The 25,392-nt window shown below is 38.6% G+C and overlaps 1 protein-coding gene across 3 annotated transcripts in view; it reads right to left on the reverse strand.

The window, feature by feature from the left end:
• LOC150084991 (protein PALS1-like) overlaps nt 1-25,392 on the reverse strand; it is a 262,078-nt gene that overhangs the window by 224,612 nt on the left and 12,074 nt on the right. For 2 of the 3 annotated variants that reach the window (XM_090375692.1, XM_090375691.1), the window contains exons 1-2: nt 14,385-14,538; nt 1,345-1,587 (exon numbers count right to left, since the gene is read on the reverse strand). In XM_090375692.1, coding sequence (XP_090231818.1) covers nt 1,345-1,587; nt 14,385-14,492 — 351 coding nt within the window. In that variant the 5' untranslated portion in view covers nt 14,493-14,538. Of the gene's footprint in view, nt 1-1,344; nt 1,588-14,384; nt 14,539-16,795; nt 16,903-25,392 lie in introns of those variants that run through there. The other variant, XM_090375693.1, reaches the window with a different exon arrangement.

A 25,392-nucleotide genomic window follows, 5' to 3' on the forward strand; every position in this document is an offset into this window, starting at 1 on the left:
TAGGAGTAGCATCGCTGATTCCTGTCATTAACCAACCAATGTTCAACGCATACTATGCATAAGTTTAATCATATTTAAATAAAACTGTTAATTAAATTTCATAAACACTTTGAGATATTACTATGATATCACCTTAGAGACGTAGTTGGATTTCATAAATCTTTGGATACGGTGGTTACTGTACATAGATTACTATATAGAGAATTTTATGAAAAAGAAATATGCTTCTGCTGTTCACCCATATATTTTTACTAATATATATATATGGGTGAACAAAATAATGTAAATACTTCTGATAAGAGATGAATGTGTGCACTAAACCTTTACTTTAAACCTTCGCATTTAAAAACAGCTTCTGTTCTACATGGAATAGATTCAGATAAATATTGACTGTCTTACGAGGAATACTGGACGATTCTTCATGGAGGAACGTTTCGGGTTCCTTCAGTGATGAAGTGGAGGAAATCTGTTTCTCACTCTCCTCTTCAAGTATGCGGACAGTGGCTCAATAACGTTTTAGTCCGATGATTGTGCAAGCCATGGGGGATGCTTAGACTCATTTTCATGCTCCTTAAACCAAGATTGTACCCCTGCGGCTATGGATATTAGAGCATCATCACCTTGAAACGTGACATCGTTTGTGGAAAACAATGTTTGCACCATGGAATAAACTTGGTTACTCAGAATATCAAGGTAATCAGTGGCAGTAATTCATCCATTCAGGGTGACGATAGAACCTAAAGAATATCAACATATCACTGCTCCAATCATTGCCCAAGACGAATCATCAATTTTGATTGATGATTCGTCTGAAAATATGAACATATTTCCGACCATAAAGTGTCCAGGTTTTTGTACTCCTTACACCATTGCATCCTCTTTCTAGCATTACCATCAGTAACCAGTGGCTTGATGATAGCAGCATTTGCCATAAATTTCGATTTTATGAAGTTCTGGCCAAACATTTTTGCTATAAACTGAGATTCATACCAAGTTCTGCAGTTATTTTTGAAGCAATCTTTTTATATTTTCGGGCTACAGTCAGCTTCGATTTTCTGCAACAATTTGTCCTATCTGGCACATTTTTATATCACCTCTTAATAAATATCATCTGTTATTGTCTTTCCATCACAGTAACTTTTCATCTTTCCATCACTGCAAGAAACTAAAACCTTCACTGCACGTTCATAAATACTTCATACAGCGATTAAAAGAACTACCACTTTCATATCAGGTGTTTGCATTATTTTGTGCACCCTTGTATATACAATATTAATTTAGTTCAAAATTAAAATCTTATTTATCAATATTTAGTAATTTTTTAAAACCATCAAGTAACACTACCTCAGAATTTCTTTGCAGGTCATCTACAGTCTCGTGGCCATTTCTGTCTTCCTCTTCTAAATGAAGATCTTCTGGAGAAGAAACCCTTGATCCATTAAGATGGAATTCGTCTTCTTCATCTCTCCCCCATGGAGATTTATCGGTTTCGGAAAGGTTACTTCCCGGGCGTTCCATTGTACCATTAGTAGCCCGAGGAAAAGTATGAAAGGTGGTGAGACTACGAGGGTCATCCCAGGAGTCAACCTTATAGAAAAAGACACAAAAAAAAAAAAGGTTTTTATTTAATCATGGATTACTATATATGGGCCAATTAATAAGCATTTATGATCACTATTTCTGTGCGTTACTAAAAATTCCAATCACGTCTTCTTTACGATGGAAGAAGAAAGTTTCAAGAATTTGTTTTTATATCGCGTTCATAACAATTCTCGCCCACTATAACCATCCATCTGGTTGCCACCTACACTTTCGGAAGGTATTTCCCTTCCAGTCTGAATAAATGCGATCACTGCTGGTTGACTTATACGACCATTAGGCCTAGCACAATTCTACCCTACAGCTGTGTTTCGTGTTTTCGTGTACCCTTACACAACCCCGAGTATTTCTGGCTTGTAGCCAACGCTGGAGGACATCACAACAAACCTTTCTCTACTCACTTTACGGGGTAATATTTGTTGAAATAGATTCTGATGTTTCTTTGTACCCAGCCGTAAGCGTCAACTTTGGAATACGGCCAAGAAAGATACATCAATAGGCCCAGACTTTTATTTTCACTAATGCAACATCTCCCCCCAGACATCTAGAAGATTCTTTATTACAAGGAATGACTCGACACTGCAAAGGTAAAACGAAAGGGGGTGGTGGAAAGAGATAGAGGGAATGGAGTTCATTAGATTAAAACTCAGTAATCTCCTCAGATGAACCATTACAGATTCGTCACTTGAATACTCCTACGGGCTTACGTCGAATAAGAACCAATCCCTTGAAAGAGAAGGTGTAATAAAAATCATATCCTCCCCTCCCCCATTGCGGTGGCGTGTTATTTCCCATTTCATGGAGTTTTAAGTGTCCTCTTGCTGTTTTGCCTACAGTTTCTTCTTTTATTATTATTTGAAAGACCATTAAATTTGAAACTGCAGAACGTAGATTATCAGAACCAGATGGAGATTCAATAGGTTCCCTGAAACAAAGAAGTCTCCTTACAGTGGAGAGATGGAGAAAATTATAAAATAAACGAAAGGGACTACAGGGGCAAGATAATGATCTGTGTTGTGAACTGCGGATAGAATCAGTGCATGATTACAATTCTAACTGCTGGAGAGAAGAAACTCATAACGGAATGTTGGCTGCGTATTTTATGGGTTGGGACTTAAGAATCAGTAAGGTGGTCAGACAGAAAGTATCTTTAGTCTTCAAGAAAGAGAAAACAAAAATTGTAATTTAATTAATTTTCATTTATTTAATTTTGTACGAAATATATATTACAGAGAAAACTCCAGTAACAACGTACACTCCTGCCTAAAAGTTTTGGAATGACGTTTCATTTTTCTTAATTTTCAAAAGTTTTTTTTTATTAAAATAGGCTCAATTTTGCAGAACATTGTAGAAGATTCTTGAATGTGGTAGAATTGTAGTTGATTCTAGAATGCTTTGTAATAATATAAATTGAGGATTAGGAGCTGTAACATCGTCACAATTGAAGGACTTTTAAGAAAAGAAGGTTGAACATAATGCAATATCCTCAGCACTTCGAGTTTGTGGAAGAAATTTTATATTACAACAAGATAATGACCCAGGGACTTGCTAGTAACTAAACAACAGGAAATGGTATTTCAAATTAAGGTGTGGCCATCCCAATGCCTTAGTTAAACCCAATGGAGCTTTTATGGGAGCATCCAGACCGTCAAGTCCGTCCATCTTCACAAAATTTATGGGACACCTTGCAGGTCGCCTGGAATAATGTTAGTCAAGACACTTTTATAAAATTAAATGGCCAGAATGCTACGTAAGGCAGCGATAAAATCTCGGAAAGGATACTTTGATGAAAAATCAGTATAGTTGTTAAAATCAATCATTTCAATATTTTTTACTGTAAATTTTTCAATGCTTAATAAACTGTTTGTATTTGGCATCCACACTGATTACCAGAGCGCGGTGAGTTCTTTCATATCAGGGTTACCGTTGACGTGCTGTTGCTGACCCACACTTTGTCTCTTCAATAAATGGAGATGAATTGTAGGTATATGGCAGGGATCCGGTAAGAAAGGCCTAGCCTTATCAGTGGAAAACTTCTTCTTCAAGGCCCAAAAAGCAAGGCAATCTCGAACAAATGTGAAGATAAAACTTTATCGTATTTTTTAACCCACAGGACATTGTTCATTATTAATTTGTCCCACATGGACAAAGAGAGAACCAATAATACCACAAAACGCATCTACAACGATTTTGAGATGCTGTTCAGAAAAAATAACAGGAAAAGAATTCTTCAGGGAATTGGAGCTTGCACTACGACAACGCCCCTATATACTCACGCTTTCCGTTCAAGAATTTCTTGCGAAACACTTCATCACTGTGCTCATTTCCATCAGTATACTCATTGGATTTAAGCTCTCTTGAAAAGTGAGCTATTTGCAACGACTGAGGAACTTATATTCAGAATGCCACACAGGATATATTAGCAATTTCAAAAGACGCCTATCACGAATTTTTACAGAAGTTGCAGAAGTTTTGGAATCGATGTTGTTTTTTTTTTTTTTTTTTTTTTTATGAGAAACTCAAGCACGAGAGGTACTAGAACCCATAGTACTTAGTACCGTGCATGGGTTTAAGTTTGAGAGTATGAAAGAAGATAGTTGTCCACATTCGACTTCAATTTCTGTAGACTGTAATTTTCGGGAAATATGTAGAGGCCAGTTCAGAATTACAGTGCTCATGGAAGTACTCGTATCTGTAGAAAAGACATGCAGCAGAAACAGAACGTCTATGAGACAGAGAGTGAAGATACTCTGTTAAAGGTGAATCATTAATTAATCTAACTGCCGTCTTTTGAATGGAATTTAGAAGCCTGAGAGAGGTTTTGGGGGCACCGCCCCAAATGTGGGAACAATATTGCATGGCAGGCTGGATTTGCACAGAGTGAACAGCTGTTTGGAAGAAAAGTAACGTTGAGAGCGAAAGAGAAAACTCAGTTTTTTTTTAGATGCAGAGGAAGCAATATTTGTAATGTGCTTATGCCAAGAGAAAGTCAGAGTAATCGCCAATCTTGCCTAGAAATCAGGTAATATGCATAGAAGCAGGAGAATCCTTTTTATGAGATAACACAGGACTAAATTTTGGAAGGACTGAAGTCAACTACGTTATCTTTTCCCCACTGGAGAATTACCTGGAGATCAGCATTTGAGGAACTGGTAGTCGATATTCGAGAAGTTGAAGCTGTTTGCTACCATGTCTGCTACCATTTGGACATGAAACAAGTTTTCTACTCTTAGTTCCTGTTCGAAATCTAGTTTGTACTGATTAATAGCTGCTTTACAATTATTGCAAGCTTTGGTGCAGGCAGTAAATGAAGATTTGGAAACAATCCAATTACGATATGCAACATTCATCTCTTGGAACAGCCTTAGCATATTTATATTTTAACTAAGGTTTAGATAAAGGATTCCATCCCTACGAGAATAATTTCACTGACACGAACTGAGCAAACGTTGACATCAGAAGATTTGAAACAGTAATCCGAACAAGGAAAAGAAATCTCACAGATCATCCCATTTTGCATTCTTGTAATGGCAAGCAACACGGCTGCCGCATTATAGCCACAGCAGCTTATGCGCCATCAAACCCCCATAACAACAACAACAACAACAACACAGGATTGGTAATGTCCATGACAGAAAGGCTCCATTGGAGAAGAGACCATCACCAATTTTTAATTGGAGGTGCCTAGAGATCCACACACCTCGATCGTGTAATTAGAAGGGTCGTTTGTGAGAAAAAGATCAAATATTGGTTTTTGTGGTTAGGATTGTCTGGTATGACAAGCTGTGCGAGGTCATTAGTAATTGCAAAAGCCTCAGCTTCTTGACCAGCTAGGTCCGTGTGACCAGAAAACGGAAGCCAGCTGGAGTTGTGAACATTAAAATCACCAAGGAAAATTGGACTGCAGAAAGTCAAGTTTCAAACAGAGGAAGTCAAAGAGTTCCAAGTGATTGGTGGAGTCGGGAGAACGATAGAGTCAAGAGATGAATTTGACAGAATGTGGTAGAGAGATTTTTAGCCAGAGAAGATCGAAAAGACAAGATTCGAAATTACTAATTCTCTAACAGGGAATATCAGAACGGACATACGCACAAGTATGTGTATTCCTTTCGCCTTTGAAAAGAAAGGAATCATACAGCGAATAATTCGGACAACTGAGATGAGCAGTGGTTGAAGAAACCAATAAGTAATATTCTGTCAAAAAAGTACACGGCAGACTCTCCATTCTCAATGGACAAAGCAGACTCAGTTCCATTCTCAATGATGTCCACTGAGAATGGAACTGAGCCCACGTATATTTGTGAAATGCAGGAGGAAGTGTTTGTAAGGTTTACATCTCTTCGCAGATAAGTTTGTTCTTTTAGTTTGACAATTTATCCATTCCAAGTTTAAATTTGTCTCCTTATTTGTGTTGCCTGAGAAAGAGAAAAGATATTTTCCAATGTTTAGCTTATGAACCTTTCAAAGGTTCATTGCGAATAAAAGTGTAGCAATCTTTTTTTGCTGTCTCTTAAGAAATGAATTTTTTCTAAGAGTGTTAAGAAAATAACAACCAAATAAAGTACTGATCAACAAATACAAATACTAAAACTTAAATATACCAACGTAATGAATAATAATTTATTATTCGCAATTAAGTTTGTTCTATTAGTTTAACAATTCATGACGTATTCAGTAGAAAGAAAAGGTGGGGGATCGACATGCTGTATGAAATAATGAAATTCTTGGATATGGCCTACACATGGTAGCAATATACCCAGCTCCTTGACATAACGTGGCCTCGACAATGTCCTCCTCAAACATTACTCGGACTACTTCCAGTCACATTCTGGAAGAGGAGAAGCAACGAGATTATACACTAGCTGATCCGGAAGCCTCCCAAAGAGTTACGAATAGGTTCAGTCCAGAGGACTATCTAGCGAACACCATTTTAGTACCCTCGAAATGTCAATGTTTAATAAGAAATCTCAAAATACTTTGTAGTGCGTTGTGTGTGTGTGCGTTTTTAATATTATACCTTATATTGTCATAGCTAATTTAAAAAAAAAAATTAACGAAAACTGTTGGCATACGCTGTGATTCCAAAATTTTTGTGTAATCTATTCTCGTCGGCCATTACAGGCCAATTTTCAATGCTAAATTACTGGAGAAGATGGCGCTACCAATCCTCCTGCATTGCCCACCACGAATCCATTATGATATACACAGAGTGGACAGAAATCATGGGATACCTACTTGGTAACGGGTAGGTCCACATTTCGCCCGGATAAGGGCAGTCATATGGCGAGGCATTGAGTCCAATAGTTCACGAAAGCGTTCCACAGGTATTTCCATCCATGCTTGCTTCACCGCTGTCCATAATTCCGTCGCATGCCTGGGTTGAATATCCACAGCTCGAACGGACCTTTGAACAGCATCCCAAAGATGCTCTACAGTATTCCTATGTGGTGAATGGGGAGGCCATTCCAAATCTGCGGAATGCTCTTCGAACCATGTTCTTGTCACCACGGCTGTGTGAGGAGGCGCATTATCCTGCTGGATGAGTCCATTACCCTATGGGTACACGATGACCATTAAGGGATGCAGATGGTCTGCACGGATGGGCACATAGCCTGGACCATTCAGAGATGCGTCTAGACATACCAGAGGTCCCAACGTGTGCCAGTTGAACATTCCCCAGACCATTAGCGACCGCCCACCCACCTGCCTGAACAGTTCCTTGATGACATGACGGGTGCATAGCATCATGCAGTTTCCGCCAGATACGCACACTCCCGTCCGTTCGAAATAACTGGAAACGGGACTGATCGGATCAGCAGACCCGTCTCCAATCATCCAACGTCCAGTGCCGATGTTCTTTTGCCCAGTTGAGGCGTAGAGTCCCGTGTCGCGACGTTAGCAATAATATTCTGGTGGGTCGGCGGCTCCCATAACCTATTGCGGCTAATGATCGCCTGATGGTCTTAGTGGAGACGATTTGGCAGTTCCCTCGTTGAAGTCGGCGGTGATTTGTGCCACTGTCGCTTTCTGGTTGGCTGAAACAATACGAGACAGACGTCAACGGCCACGTTCATCCACCACCTTTCTCTGCCCACAGCGCTGTCCATGATGAGATGCTATTCCGCGGAAATGGCGTATTCCCGATACATCATTGATACTGTCGAACGGGAATAGTGCAATTTCTGTACCACCTACGCGATAGTGACCCATGCGTCGGGCACCTACTATCGTCCCTCTTTCAAAGTCGGTTAACTCACGACGTTTATCCATACTGACATCGAATTACCGTCTATGTGAATGCAGTGTACCTATATACGTGCCAAGCGGTGGGTTCGTCCACTAGTGAGAGGGGTGACAGCGTCGCGTTGCCATCCCATGAATTCTGTCTTTTCAGTGTATAACGCAGATCAACTGTAACAAATCTGTTGCCAACAATTTAAATTCTCGACATTTTATGTGAAAGCAGAGATGGCAATCACATACATTGATGTCAAAGCAGCGTTTGACATAGTCAATGTGCCAGTGCTCCGTCTGTTACGTAGAAACCCACGTACAGATCCTCTATTATGCTTTCTCTCGCTGTTACTAACCAATCATGAAATCAAGCTACAAGTCAATTTATGCGATTATTCCAAAAGAATTAACACAGCGTGGGGTACTCTCTGGCTTGTTGTTCACCGATATTTTAGTATCTTTTGCGAGTAGCACACTAACGTAATCAGCTATGCTGATGAACAGAAGATCCTTAGCCTCATTTTCCCCCAAATGATAATCCATTAAAAATTACACTAGAAATCAACAAAAACCTGCTTAATCTAGCTCAGACCCCCAGAAACTTAGTCTTACAATAAACTCAACCAAATCGCTAAATGTAATAAGACCTGCTCTTCATGACGCCCTGATACCGATCGCAGCGAGACATTCAGACTTAGGGTCCTTAGTAAACCTCACTGATGACATCACAAGCTAGATATTTAAAAAGAAATATTTCCACGCCACCCAGTACGGACTCACAACCAATCAGTCTGCTCCAGTAATCCGTCTATGACTCGACCAGTGATGAGTAGAATGTCTTCTTCAAAACTTGGCCGTTTTCGCAACCAAACTTTGGAACACAATGCACGTGTAATTAAAATATACATATAGCGATAGGTTTCTTTGAGTATTTCATATCCCAGATTATATGTATTAATAATTTTCTAAATATAAATATAGGCCACTCTTCAAATACAAGTACACAATCCTAATAAAAATTACGGGCCACCACTGATTGCAGGAAATCCTATGTGACTATGAAATATAAAAATATTTTTGCCTATGAAGGTAACCAGGACTATTTACGTGGAATTTAGCATCAGCATTAGTAAAGGCACATGATGCAAGAAAGCAAGCTTATATAGCATCAGCAAAAAAAAAATAAATAAATAACAAAAAACATACCCTTCTCATTTCACCCATCCACTCGCTCCAAATGCTTGTTTAGTTCTACCTTGAATCTCTTTAAGCTATCAACTTCTACAACAACAAATGGAAGTTCGTTCCAAAAATCAACCACCCGCTATCTAAAGGCAAACTTCCGCACATCTATTCTACAACTGTCTTTCCTCAATTTGAATTTATGCCCTCTCAGGCGATTATTCTGAGCAAGAGGAAGAGTCCCGTTAGCAATGAGCATGCTCAAACCATTCAACGCTTTATACTCCTCAATCAGATCACCTCGCAGATGCCTAGTCTCCAGACACTGTAATTTGCAAAACTTAAGCCTTTTTTCGTAAGACCAACCCTTTGTTCCATTCACTAATCTTGTTGCCCTTCTCTGTACTCATTCCAACAGCTCTACATCCTTCTTGAAATGAGGCCTCCAGACCTGTACACAGTACTCCAGGTGTGGCTTGATCGTTGCCTTATACAAGGGGATAATCACCTCCTTATCCCTGAGGAAAAATCCCTGTATATCATTGTCAAGACACCATGAGCACTCTTGCAGACCGTCTGCACTGCTAGAAAACTTCATATCTGCCTGCAAAATTACCCCAGGTAGGTCCTTTTATTCTCTACCACTGTCAGTGTAGTACCACACAGTTTTTACTTTACTCTAGGGTTACTGTTCCCATATGTAGTACTTTACATTTTTTAATTTTAAACTTCAGTTGCCACCTCTCAGCCCATCTGCTCAACTTTTCTAGATCCTGTTGCAGCAGCGTACTGTCAGTAGTGTTATTAACAACCCTGCCAACCTTCGTATCATCTGCAAACTTGGACATTAAGCCTGATATACCATCATCAATATCATTTATAAATACAGAAAACAACAATGGACCCAACACTGAACCCTGAGGGACTCCACTAATACCATTAGTCCACGAAGAGCAGTGTCCATTGATTACCACTCTCTGTCTTCTCCCCCTCAACCACCCCTTTATCCATAGCAGCAATTTACCTCCAATGCCACACTGCTCCAATTTGTGCAGCAGTCTTCCATGTGCAACAGTATCAAAAGCCTTTCTAAGATCCAAATATATGATATCAAAGTTGTTCCCTGCATCCAGTTCCTTTGTGACCACATCATAGTATCCAATCAAATTGGTCAGACAAGACGTCTGCTTAACAAACCCATACTGTGTCCGAGCTATAACTGAAGTCTTGTCTAGATGATCCTGCAATGCTTTAACCAGTGATCCCATTATTTTCCCTGCAACAGAAGTTAAACAAAAAAGGTATGTAATTACTTGTGTCGCCCCTTGATGCTCCTTTGTGAACTGGGGTCACATTTGCACATCTCAAGCCATGGGTACAAGGAAACTGTCATAATTATTGCTAAGGGTTTGCTTACTTCCTTTAATATAACTGGATAGATCCCATCCACCCCAGGTGCCTTTCTTATGTTTATCTTCAACAATTTCTTCTCCACTTTGATCTCTGTTATTACAAAATCTTCTAGTCACTGCCAGAGTTTAACTCACCTCTGGCATTTCCCTCCCTGAATAACTCCTCATGGGTGAATGTAGATGCAAAATACTCATTTAGTTTGTTAGCCACCTGAGCAGGATCATCAACAGTTGAACCATCAATATCCAGTGGACCAATCTGATTCATCCCTTTTCTTCTAGAGTTTACATAGGTAAAGAAATCTTTTCTGTTTTTCTTTGTATCCTTTGCCAAATATTTCTCGTAATCTGCCTTTGCCTGCCTAACCTCCTTTGTGACTTGGTTACAGACCAGCTTATATCTATCATAGGCTTCCATGTCACCCATTAATTTATATGTATCCCATGCATTTTCCTTCTCTGTCACATGTCTAATTAGTTCATCTGACATCCATTTAGGCCTAAACCTCGAACAATATTTCTTATTTGGTATGAAAAGCCTAGTAGCTTCCAAGATTAATTCTTTGAATGCTTCGCATTTTGAATTTGCTGTTGACAACATCAACAGTTGGACCCACCGTATAGAATTTAAATACTGTCTCAGACCTCTGTAGTCGCCTTTACGAAAGCAAAACCCCCTTCCCTTCCCTTTACCCCTGATGGTAGTTGCCTCTTGAGTAAATCCCACTTCAGCACATTGTGATCACTACCACTTAGTGGTTTCCTTATCTTCAGATTCTTAAAAACAATCATCCAATAAATCTACAAAAGCCTTGCTAATGTGTGAGTGACCAACCCACAAATTCCAGTCAGTCTCTGGGAAATTAAAATCCTCCATTATAAGACTCTCTGATTTACTGGCCCATTTTATTTCCCTGTACAGTTTTTTATTATACTCATCAGCGTCATTAGGCCTATAACACACTCTTACTCTCAATTTTGCTTTCCCAGTGTTTATGTCACACCAAACTGACTCGACACTGCACTGTCCAACCATATCGACTGGCTGTACTTCCTTGGATTTTATGTATTTCTTAAGTAATAGCATAACTCCTCCTTCCTTCCTATCCTGTCTATCCTTCTGTACACGTTGTACTCCCAAAATTCGAGTACTACATTCTTGACTTCCTTAATTCCACCTCATACAATGATACCTGAATTATTTATTAATATTCTTTATCTATTTATTTTTTATATTTTTTTCTGCTGGCCCCTTTGAGGAGGGGGATCTTGCTAGCCCTTTAATGCAGGATTAGTGGTACCTTTGGTCTGGGCTCCCGGGGATAAGAGACTGGTAGCGCTCACAGGTTTAACCTTTGCTGTCCTGTAGGTGCAGGATCTTCTTAGTCCTATCTACTTGGTAGGATAGTACGTGCAGTTGTGGCCCGTTTCTTTGTGGTGTGGACGGGTACTGGAAAGCATCTTCCCAGATGATCGCTGCTTCCTAGTAGTAGAGAGGTCAGAAACAACTAAATACAAGACACACCAAACAGAACAAGAAACTCATATCTGGCCGATTTACAGAATTCTGTATCATCGCAGTGTCCTATGGTGGAGTTGAACTAAAGTTCAGGAGCAGCTTTACATAATTTTTGACGGAAGACCTGCAGCCATCAAGCCTTTGATGACAAAAATAAATGCACTGTCGATTGGCAGGGTGCAAGGCACACCGAACCTGGTCCTGTAGAGCAATGATTCATGCTACATGCTCTTCCCAGTCTGATGGACATGTCTGAGTATGGGAAATGCTTACCACCTGAGTGTGTTGTCAACGAGTGGCTTGAAGAGGATACCATTGTAATACTGCAATGACCTTAACCCATATGAACATTGAAACGCAGAATTAGGGGAAGGAAGCTCAGTGCCTCCAGCTTTCTATCAGAAATTAGCAAGCCTTTCACGAAGCGTTTAAGCAGTTATTACGTCCAAAGGTGGGACGACACTACAAGTGTCCCATAACTTTTGGTAAGATGGTGTACAGACAGCGCCATCTTGGCGAAATATCAGCAGAGCAATAAACAAAGCTATCTGAAATGGATGTTTTAGATTACAGAAGGAGGAAGTCGCAATTACAGTGTGTACTTTGATAGTATTGAAAGGAAACTGCAATATTTCGAGGGTGGTTGGTTGTTATCAAGAGTCCTAAGCCTTCCTGTTATAAAATTTGTCATCGTAAGGGACGTGTCTCTTGTATTGTTTGCGCAGGTTGACGTCAACGCTAACTTCGACTTTTGACCTTGATCTTTCGTAGACAACGCAGGTATTCTTTAAAGGCCACCGCCTCCCGTCTTTATAGCCAATTACATCATTAGCAAATACAACGGGGTTATTCATGTAGCTGAGGTCCGGAAGCAATTGAACATTGTGCAATACATTTTTGCCTAATTGACCAAGCTAAAGGTGGCCTTTTGATGGATTTGTCATGTTTTTATGGTGTCATAGTTGTCTTCAACAAGGCACAGAGACTCACTTGAACTTGCAAAATAGTTAAGCACTGTATTTGCATAATAACTATATGCTGTTTTAGGACACTTAACTTCCATGATATGAAATATGATCACAAAAGTTGAAGTGACATGCGCACTGGTCAAACTGCATTCTCCCAATAGTATTTGACACACTCTGAAATGTTGAGTGCAGTTTGATAAAAAAATATCTTCATTAAATCACTAAATTATAAGTTGACAGAACTTAATCAAAAATTGCCAAAATTTTGATCCTAATTAAAAAAAATCTTTCGACACAATTTGGTTAAATAATTAAATTGATAAAAATTGATCCGAATTAAAGGAAATTTCAACGCAGTGATGTAACAATTGATGTAATAATGAAAGTAAATATGTATCATTTTACGTATCAAAACACGTTTGAATGCTTTCATCAAAATTACGATTTTTAATTAAACAAAACTGACAAAACGTTTTACCTTAATTACTCTAACTATACGATAATCATATGACAAAATGTCATTCCAGCTACTACTGTCATTCTTAATATTTTTCATTTATTTTGATTTTGTGGCTATGATTTCTGCATCAAATTTACATAAAAAAAAAAAAAAAAAAACTTATAACCTCTAAGCTGGGTTATTATGAAATATTTTTAATAAAATATTTAAAATAAAATAAAAATTGAAAACCTGTATTCAAACTAATGAATTTTCTGGTGGGGCGGTCATCTACTCACTAAGGTAATCAGCTAAAGAGATCGAAAGAAAATTATCACATAATGAGTGCCAATAACTCAATTACCCGATTACGTTGATTCCGTGATCAACATCTTTGTTTGGTAAACACCTCACGAAGTCGATAACTGGATGATAAGTTCCAAATATTCAACATGCGTCTTCTCAACCCTCTTCTGAACAACAGCAGATTTTTGGATATAAATGCATTTATTACAATTTATTTATCATATTTGTATTTTTTCAAAACATTGTTATCGTTAAATCAAAATGCTGAGCAGTTTTGTTCATTTCTGCACGAGAAGTTAACAAAATATCAAAAACTTGTCAATTGTTGCACGTGAAGTCAAAAAAATTATCAAACGTTGTCAATTGCTGCACGTGAAGTCAACGAAATTATCAAACGTTGTCAATTGCTGCACGTGAAGTTAACAAAATTATCAAAAATCTGTCAATTGCTGCACGTGAAGTTAAAATTATCAAACATGTCAATCGCTGCACGTAAAGTCAACGAAATTATCAAACATTGTCAATTGCTGCACGTGAAGTTAATCTCCATAACAACGAGCGAAATTTACATGAAAATTAAATGAAAGTTACAGGAAAATAGAATGTTTTATAAGAAACCAAACGTAGAGACAGACAATTCGTCTTTCATTTCTTACAAAATGTTTAACACTCCCAATAAAAATATTTAAAAATTAAAATAAATTAAAAGCAATCGGCACGTTTACCTGTATATTATCTGGCTGACTTAAGTCGCAGTCTCTCTCTGGAGGCAAAAAATACTGGCTATTCATTCTGTCCATTAAATGCAGTACGTTGAAAAGTAGAGCAAACATTCAATTTTTCATTTTCTATATTTTTTATCCATTGTAATAGCAGCAGCATCCCACGCCTCGCATCTTCTCCTTCCGCATGGTGTACACATCACGGCAGCTCTGGAGCATCACCAAACTCCTATGACCCAGATAGCGTTCGTCGCATTGCCAACATAAACGTAACACAGTCAATAAAAGATAGGGCCTTGTTTGGAACACATCTCAGGCATGTATAGGTGGTTCTGATGAGAGGGAGAGGAGTTTTAGTGATAAAAAAAAAAATCATGTGTGGGACGGACACCCACTAAGCGATATCGCTGGTAATAGCACTTCGATAGCCGAAACACAGTGTGTCGGTTGGCCAGAGCACTGCGGTTGTATTGGAACGCGCGCAAAAGCACGCCTTCTAAAATCGTGTTATGATGTATGAAGTGACACAATGAGTTGGAAGCAGTCTTCTGCACGCTTTGGTTGCCCTGGTGACCGCGGTTAGTGTGTGAGGAATGGACCATTCGTGTAGCAAAACGGAACTTGCGAACGTAAAGTAAAAATCGTCTGCTGTTAACTGCATTTTTTTTTAAATTTTAGGCAGACGAAACTTATAATTTCTAACGGTACACAAAATGTTTGTAGGTGTCCTACAATGGGATTTTCATTCTTGTTCGTTTTTTTCTGAGCATGCGCAGAAACTTGAGGTTAGTTCTGCTGTTCACACCGAGGCGGCGCTCGTAGACAGAACCATCTCAAGGTGAAGTATGGTATGTGAATACAGTCTACGCGTGCAGCTTTCGTTGTTTACACTGATACGCAAAAGTTAGCGACATCCGAAATTCACAGAATGTTATTAGGTTCTGCGCAAAATACTGTCATTGCATTGGTAAACCATTGATTGTTGTACTGTTAACGTCTACGCATGTCTGTACAGACACTAAATCAACGGGGGGGGGGGGTTGTGTAACAATGTAACTATAGAGCAACAGGCTCATAAATGAGATCGCTTTAATTAACGTAGGAAATCGCGTATGGTGAAATGGCATACATTTTAAATAAACAGCAAAATACACTTCTCCACTGGAGCAGTGCTTTTTATTTATAGTAGTACAATGTCGAGGCAACTCGTGGCAAAGGGCGTGAACAAAATAAGATTAGTCTGTACTAACTAATACATTGAGGAATTGATTGTCAAGGAGACCTTAACCAACTGAAAAAGAGAATTCAGTAACAGATCTACGCGCGTCACTTATACAAAGATAAGCATGGTGAGTCCTGGTCGCTTTAAAAAAATACCGGGGCGAATCCCGGAACGTTTTTAATTCGACTGCATCTCTGAATATGTGAAGATCTATGGATCTCTTAGTGGTTGCTAAGTTGTAATGAGGACTGGAGAGACTGTTTATAGGGGAAGAATGTTTTGGCAACCTCGATCTTACGATCTCCGATTTTACGTACATTTAATTAATCTTAATGAAAATCCCATAAAAACACATTATTATTTTTTTCTTGATGTCATGGATTGCGTGACTGGAACCAGTTATACGTCAAGAGCTCAAGCATGAAATTGCGATTTCCTCCACTGCCACCCCGGCAGGAATCTGAGTACGAGGTTATCGCTCTGTTGCTCACAAATATCAACAGTGCCTGGATAATAACGGTGAGCAATTTTGAATATCTCCACTAGTGAAACCACGTGATCCAAACCATTACTTTTGGGTACACTTATCTACCATCTCCCTCCAAATTATTAAATGTACACATTGGATTTATAAAAGCACGTATTATATTTTTTTGGGACACCCTGTATATGAATGGAGGAAAAACGATGGAAATTATTCGCAACGCGGTTGAAGAGAAAGTAGATGGCTGTTTATCTTAAAGTTAAGAACGGGAATCCATCTTGTAGGCTTTACGTTATTTAGAGGAAGTCTATTAAAAAGCGTAAGTAGGTCAGAGACCGACTACTCCTAGAGGGACCATTTCCTTTTTTCTTTGGTGGTAACTATTAATTTTCATTTAGACCAACGCACACACAATGAGAATATATGTTTTCGTCTGGGGCCATTAATCTTGGCCAATACATCCTCTTGGGACGCTTGCTGGTCCTTAGCCTATTATAAAAATAATTTATGGCTCCGAGGTGTCTTATGAATTTCGAAAATTTATAAAATAAGTTGCTATGGCAACGGAGTCCGTCCATTTTTCTTCGGTAGCGTGTAGAATCGAGTAAATTTCAGCGCGTTAACGCCCTTACACGAAAGTGGATGCTTCCGTTGCCATGACAACCGCTGGCAAAGCGTGAAATCTATATTAACCTTAGGCATACTTACAACCTTTAGTATGACAGCATCGTTATCCGTTGCATGAGGCATTTCTTGGTCGATAGATGGCGCTTCTGGCTGACTGCTCTTAGGATCCTCGTGTAGGATTATGAGATCTGTGTATGAAAAGGAAAGAAAGCAACCTGTTAGAGACTCATTAGTCAGTATTACGCTCTTTTCCACTTTCCATCTACACTAGACAGCAAAGTAAACAGTGAAAGGGTGGTCAAGGACACTACAGAAGATTACCCAAGATTCCCTACCCGTGGTAGGTACATCCGCTGGCAACTGAACGTCCCTTGAATTTCACGTGCTTTATCTTCTACTTATTGCGCGGATTAGACGGAGGGGTGGCTTCGCTCCAAACAGATTAACTTCGGTGATTTTAATCACTTTCTTCCTGGTTCAGCGTGCCAAATGAGGCTGTTTAAGGGGGACAATTTGTATCGAGCGTCCTCTTAAACGGCGAGGGGGGCTTCATTGGAGACTCACATCGATTTATTCTTTTATTTTCAAAAGAACTACTCCATTATAGACAACCAATTCTGCAGATATGATGTCTCCAGGATAATCGTGCGGTTCGTTTATGGATCCAAAGGGCTTTGTGCTGGGAGGACATTTTAGACCCGGGGTGGGGGGACAGCGAAGTATTAGGGCCTACGTACTTAATGGGTCAAGTTGGACCCATTTCTCGAAGAAGGAATTCGATTAACACAAGTAAACAAAAAAACAAGATGTTGGAACCTGGGTCCCCAATGAGTGGAAGTCCCTTAAGAATCACTGTGTAGTCAAGGAAAGAGTGGATAGGGATGTAGTGGTAATAATTGAAAATAATGCTCTGTGCACTGGTGGGGTTAAATGGAGACGCGGGGGGGGGGGAGTGGCGTGTCTCGAGTCCAAAGTAGTTGAGCGATACTTGGCAAGGAAAACAATCTTTCAAAGGTGGGAAATATAAAAGGGAATAAAGGGGAATAAATATAATCTTCCATAACAAAGGAGCAGTTGGCCTACTAATAATAATCATCATTTTACAACCTCATATGATTCTAAGCCAATGAACAAGTTCTCATTTCTCTCTCTTTCTCATTTTTCTTCTAAGTTTTTTCTTCTTTTTGCTTGTGTCTATTATTTTTCTTTTTTCTTCTCTGTTTTCCGCTATTCATTTTCTTTCTTCCTCTCCCTGCTCTCTCTTTTCTTTCTTTCCACATTCCTGTTTTTTCTCTTTTCTTTCTCACAGCATTTTCTACTTTCAATTTTCCTTTTTTTTTTTGTCTTCCAATTTTTTTCCCTTTTCTTTCTCTCTTCGGTTTGCTACTTTATTTCTCTCTCTCTCTCTCTCTCTCTCTCTCTCTCTCTCTCTCTCTCTCTCTCTCTCTCTCTCTCTCTCTCTATGTCCATGCTTTTTATATTCTATCTTTCCCTCCCTCCTTTTTTCTAATTTTCTTTCTTTCTCTTTATTTTTTTCATCTTTTCTTCCTTTCTCTTCCTGTTTTTCTAATCTTTTGTTTCCGTTTTCTTTATTTCCTTTTTTCTATTTTCTCTTTCTTCTTTTCTCTCACTTTTTCTTCCTTTTTTATATTTTTATTTCTTCTGAGATGTTTTCAAGGTGTGAAAGAAACTTTCAATAGTTTCTTTCACACCTTGTTTTAAATGTTTTTTTCTCCAGAAACCTCGAGTTCTATATCCTAATAATACATAGTACATCCATCGTACTTTCCAGTACTTTTGTATGAATGTAAAAGTGTTACATCCATATAATAACACAATACAGAGTACTGAAAAGTACAAAGTGAGGGGCTCCACTAAAACCAGGGTTGAAAAGGCCGGCGTTTGAATCCCGCATTAGTATGAGACTTTAGGTGGAGGAGTTGAAGAAATTCTGCCAGAGTTCAACTAGTAGAATGAGCAGCCTCAGGTCACTGCAACTGGTAAAGTGTGATGACTACCTGTTCAAAGTCCTTAGATCTTACTTTAAGGACCGACAAATTAGAATATGTGCAAAGCATTTATCATACACGACTACCGTTTCAAGAGGATGCCCTCAGGGTTCACTCTTGGGACCTCTCTTCTGGAATGCAGTGCTAGACCAGTGGCTCACGAAGGATAGTGATGAGCTCATCAAAGTTGCATATGCAGATGACCTGGTGGTGGTGGCAATGCAGGGAGGATCAAGGCAAATTCTCGAACAAAAAATTCAGTCAGTTTTGAATAATTTAGTGGCATGGGCGGGTTTAAATAAACTACAGATTTATGTCACCAAGACCAATTTCATGGTGTTTAAACACCACTTCGAATGGAATTTGAGTAACCCTATATGGTACTCAAATTCCATATGTACAGAACACCAAGTATTTGGGTTTAACTTTAGTCTCAGGTTTCATATACATGTCACTAAAATCAATGAAAAAATCTGCAGTTGTTAGAATTTCCTGAAAGGAATGGGGTTTATCCAAAAAAACTCTGGTATTGTACTACAAGACGATATTTCTTCCCATTGTAATTTATGGTGCTGGTATTTGGTTTGCGGCTGCTACCAAGGTTACAACTAAAGCCAAGCTTCTGTCCCTGCAACGTACAATGCTGCTTACAGTTATACGCGCTCCTAGGACAGTGTCGACAAATGCCTTACAGGTTATTGCAGGTACTATCCCCTTGGATTTACACATTATTTTCCGAGGTATTGTATATAACTTAAAGAAGGGAAGGGCGTTACAAATACTGAATATCATCTCTAATACAAATAACAACATAAAGGAGGAAAAACATAGAATTTGGGGTGAGCTTGTGAATTGCTGGCAGCAACGTTGTGATTTGAGTGAGTATGGAACCATTACAAGAGGGTTCATTCCGGCCGTAAGCTTTGCAATGGACAGGAGGGTGTCTTCTTGGTTTGCTCCCACCATGACCACGAGTTACTTAATCACTGGACATGGCTTAAGGGCCAAACTATTTGAAAGAGGATTAGAACCTGATCCCTACTGTTCGTGCTGTGAGGTTGAATCTTGGAGACATGTCATCCTTGAATGCGGACTGTATATTTCAGACAGGCAGGAATTACTAAATAGGTTACAAAACCTCACGGAGAATAATTTACCTCTCTTGGTTCAGAGGTGGGACATCTTTGCTTTGCTTCAGGAATTCTCGGCCAAAGTTTTTAAAAGAAGACAGGAGTTAAGAAATCCATTGCAGGATACCAATTAAGGGAAGTGGACATTTGACGACAGAATGATTCGTGTACTGTCATCTTTATAGGATGTTTCTGGTTGCAGTGCCGGTTGATCTTCCGGTCCTGGATACCCAAATGCAGGCTGGATGGACTAAGTGGATATAATGTTAATCTAAGTGTTAATGTTAATTTTTTCTAAGTGTTATTTTTAAATTAATGTCTGTATGTATGTATTTGCTATTTACATGTAAAATAATTGTATAATGTTGCTTTTGTTTCCACACGTATACATTGTTCCTAGTTGGAATTTTTTATTATTATTTTATTATTTTTATTTTTTTTCGATGGCCTCCAAGTTTGGGCAGCCTTGGGGGCGGGATTGCTGGCACCTCCCAGTATACCACTACTTCCGGTAGGTGCGGGATTTGTGCATTACAACACACACACACAGAATGGTTGATCCAGGTGTTGGTTAGTCCCTGGTGGCGAAATGGCCTGACATAACTCTTTTCAGGCCTGTTTTGCAGAGGTTCTGAGCTTTTACAGGAGTAATAGGTGGAGATGGGCTTATGTCTAGGAGCCACCCTTCATAGCAGGACACACAAGCAAATGTACAGAAAGACTACATCATATATAAGAGTATGTATATAAAATCTGTATATAAATTGATTAATATGTATCTTGAGAATGTATATACAGTTGTGCGTTAAAAAATTAAAAAAAATGCCCCTATTCATTCTACTTGTGATATTGAGTGACACTTTTAAACTTATTCCTGATTGGGTACATATCGCTCGCAATATATGAGAGACATTCAAATATTTTGGCAGGGCACTGTATACGACTATGTCAAGGTGATAAAACTCAACGTTACTTGCAGAAAGGAATCACGTTGTGATGCCCTGCAATTTATTGTTCATAAACCTTAGAAAAGTCGGACTGGGGAAGCTGAAAAGGGGTTGGGTAAAACCGGTCAGGCAACCTATTAAGGTGTGATGCAAGAGGCCGTCCTAGAAGTTTGTGGTGTGGAGGGGAGCCCCTTCTAAATATTGCCAAAATGTGGTAAAAGGACTTTGGTTTTGTATTGAGGCTAACGGCCCCAAATTTGAGCGTTTTAATAAATACTTTTGCATATTATTAAATATAATCTGCAGGATTCTTGTCCAATGTAGACAAGCTTCTTCGTTTCACCATTCGCGTTCCAACAATCTTTCGTTTGTGGCGGAGATTATTTGGAACAGCGTACTATTTTGTATGTGGGAGAGGAGAGGAGAGGGTTATTTCTCAGTTCTGTCTATTCTCCAGCACATCTCGAGGGATCAGCAGAAGGGATTACGTGGCTAAACACGTCCCAATACACAATCAACTTACGCTGGACATTGTTACTCATTCTCTGTCCACAGCTCACGTATTTCCAAGGTCAAAAACATAACCGTTGGTTAGTTTCCTGTAGAGGGGGAACGAAATAAGGTTAGAAAGGTTTGTGAACCCTGTCCTTGAGCTTGACGAAGCGTTTCAATGAAATTGACAACGAATTACGACAGGATGAAAGCCATCAACTCACACAAAGGAATAGGAAGTATACATTTGATGGCACTTTGTCATGGATACGTGGAAACAAACTCACGCGGTTGACAAGGAGAGACCGAAACGAACAGACAGAGAGAGAGAGAAAAGAAAGAAAGGAGAGAGAGAAGAGAAAGAAAGGAGAGAGAGAAGAGAAGAGAAAGAAAGAGAAGAGAAGAGAAAGAAAGAGAGAAGAGAAAGAAAGAGAGAAGAGAAAGAAAGAGAGAAGAGAAAGAAAGAAAGAAAGAAAGAAAGAAAGAAAGAAAGAAAGAAAGAGAGAGAGAGAGAAGAGAAAGAAAAGGAGTGTGGTTGACAAGGAGAGACCGAAACGGACAGAGGGAGGGAGAGAAAAGAAAGGAGAAAGAGAAAAAAGGAGAGAGAGAGAACAGGATAAAGAGAAAAGAAAGAGAATGAACAGGAGGACAGACAGAGGCGGATTTAACGGCGGGCGCGCCCTGGGCCCCGACTTCTGAAGGGCCCACGCACCACCCCCAACAAATTAGTTGAACATATTAGTTCAAAACTTTGTGATTATTATTATGCTATTATTAATTATATTATACATATATTATATTAAAATTTTATTGGAAATAAAACATTAATAGTACATAATATTTTTTATTTATTTGAAAAAATGGTTAACATGTATTTATTTTTATTTTCCCTGTCTCTCTCTTTTTTTTTTAAGGGGCCCAATATTTTCTTCAGCGCCCGGGGCCTCAACCGACCTTAATCCGCCCCTGAGGACAGAAAAGAGGAGAGACACAAACAGATAACAGAAAGATGACAGAATGATGAAAACAGGCGGCATAAGAGAGAGTGAGAATAGAAAACAGAGAGAACAGAATAGACAGAAAAAATAGAAAGGAGAGAGAGAAAAGAAAGAAAAGGAAAGAGAGAAAAGAAAGAAAGGAGAGAGAGAGAGAGAGAGAGAGAGAAAAAAAAAAGGAGAGACCGAAACAGACAGAGGGAGGGAGAGAAAAGAAAGAAAGGAGGGAGAAAAAAGAAAGGAGAGAGAGAGAGAACAGGATAAAGAGAAAAGAAAGAGGAGGGGATTAAGAGAAAAGAAAGAGGAGGGGATTAAGAGAAAAGAAAGAGGAAGGGATTAAGAGAAAAGAAAGAGGAAGGGATTAAGAGAAAAGAAAGAGAATGAGCAGGAAGATAGAAAAGAGGAGAGAGACAAACAGATAACAAAATGATGAAAACAGGCGGCATAAGAGAGAGAACAGAACAGAAAGGAGAGAGAGAAGTTAGTATTAAAGATAGAGAGAAACACACAAACAATGAGACATACGGATAAACAGAAAATTAGTGCGATACTCTCATATTCTTCATACTTGGAATTTCCGTTATTCTTTAACTTCTAAAAAGTTCAAAAATAACTTCTAAAATTCTTGAACTTCTAAAAAAGAAGTTCAAGAATTCTTCCAATTTTTTAAGAGTCAAATAAGATTCGTGATTCGTTATTTTTGTCGATATCTATAAAATGTTTCCTTTCCTTTTGACACTGTTGTACTCTTCAACCAACAATTTCAAACTTATCAACACTACTAAATACATAAAAGATGTCTACCGAAACCTCTTGAGAAGCCCGTCCTACGTTCCCTATTCGTTTCAAAAATTAATTCCACTACCACTTTAATCATTATTTCCAATCACGTCATAAAGATTAAATTTATCTTCTTTTTCTTAAAACTATTTTTTTTTATATTGAAATGTGCTAGATGATTTTTATTATTGCTCCACGGTGTCCTCTAGCGGACAATTCCTTAAACAAAATTGTTAAATACTACTGAGCAGCGTGTGTTTTGTATGAGAAAAAAAAAAAAAAAAAAGTTTTATGAAAATAGTGGTACTACTGAAGTACAGCGACAGTTTACAATAAATGTCAATGTAAATAACACGCTATCCATTTAAATTATTATTTACACGCAGGATATTAAAATAATACGAAGTCGTTAGGAGCAACACGCACTTCGACCAAATAAATAGGCCTAAATGCTTAAAGCAAAAAATCACTAAAATACCTGGGTTGAGGCTATGCAACCTGCAGTACCACAGCGGTGACATTTTGTACATTCCCTCCTCTTTTAATCGCTGCAAGACAGTGCTTGTTGATAATCTCTAAAACCAAAACAAGGAAGTGAAAATACCGCACATTCCAGAGTGTTGAGGTTACTGACATTACTACATTATTTACTTATCTATCTGTCTTCACGCGCAATTAATTTGTAAATTTAATACAAACAGTTTCTATTGATAGATGTACAGTTATGTTTTATTATATGGTATTTGTAGCCAAATCTTCATCGTAACTCCCAGGGGTACAAAGTGAACACGTTTAAAAATCAAACAAGTTAAAGATTTTTTTTTATTTGCTAGTTATTAACTTCAATATTGATAACCAAAAAATGTTTAAATAATGGTCTACGGTATCTTTCATAGATATCTATACATATTGCAGCCCACAGGGTCATTTGTATCTGCAGAAGTAAAGTCATATTAAAAAAAAAACCAGAGATCGCGGAGGTAATTCAATAGAATGGCGACTACCTCTTTATACATTAAAAAAGTATTCCTCCTAGTGATATTTATTCGAGGCAATGAGAGAAGAGGGCGAAGCAATTACGTCACTACATATGCAATTAATTATTGACAACTGCCTCCATAATGTTCACCAACCTCATTCACGTGCTTCACTGTCTAACATTTGATGTTATATTAATGAATATTGTGTATTTGTAAATAGTTTAGTATTTTGTAAATATTTTAAATATTTGTACAGTTTGTAAATATATCAGTTAAATATTTTAGACCTGCTCTTTTAGATGCAACAATATTCCTCATGCATTATGGAACCCGAAGCAAAAGGCCTTTGGCTCAAATCTATTATTTGGGTACCACTTATATGGGCGCAGTGGGCGTGGTCGTAGAACGAAGTGATTGTACGGTCGAGTTCTGTGATTGAGTGGTTATTGTGAATGCGTTTTGTTTCCGATTGTTTTATGCCGTTGAGGAGGGGGTGCTTAGCTTAGACAGGGTGTTTATCTCCCATCCCGTGTTTTAAAATCGGAAAACGAGTTCCTGATTTTAAAATAGCGGCAAGTGGGGGGGGGATAAAAACACTCTAGGCATGTCAACCTAGGAGGAAAGGGGCGGAGCTAAACGGTGAGTGGCACCTGCCAATCACTGCATTCTTCCTGACTTTTAGTCGAAGTATTGAGTGGTACCCAAGATCTGTATTTTTAGAAGGCTTTTTCCTAAGTGACCTATGTAAACAGGTAAATAATTACATAGGTCATTTCCTGATTAGATATCGATCAGTTCGTTTTGAAAGGTGTGTCTTTTTAAGTAGAAACGATTTGACTTATCCAGTCATACTTGTACATATTACGTAAAAAAAAGCATGCGTGGGAGTTGGCGAGCAAAGTGAGTAGGAGCGGAGCCCCCAGTTTAAAATATACATTTGCGCCCGAGTTTCTATCGTATTGACGGATGCAAGGCTTAATCCTGCATAGAGAACTTTTTTCTGTATTTACCGTATTTACTCGAGTATTCGTCATCCAGTTAATAGTAAAAAGATTATGTGCAATTTTTATATCCCCACATGAATTGTGAAAATAAAATAGCCATGCAGTTTTATTTCCCCGCATGGATAGTGAAAAAAAAAAAAGGACGTGCAATTTTTATTTCCTCACATGGTTAGTAAAAAAAAAAAAAAAAAAAAAAAAGTGAAAATTTTGTTTCCTCACATATAAGTTGCATTATCGCTTATTTTACTGGAAACGCTTGATAAGATTTGAGGGAACCAAAAGATAACGTCACGTTATCTTATGGTATAAGGTTTTAAGGAACCAAAAGATAACGTCATGTT

This window comes from Mastigoproctus giganteus, chromosome 6, assembly GCF_048544385.1.
Source record: "Mastigoproctus giganteus isolate SK-2022 chromosome 6, ASM4854438v1, whole genome shotgun sequence".
Taxonomy (NCBI): domain Eukaryota; kingdom Metazoa; phylum Arthropoda; class Arachnida; order Uropygi; family Thelyphonidae; genus Mastigoproctus; species Mastigoproctus giganteus.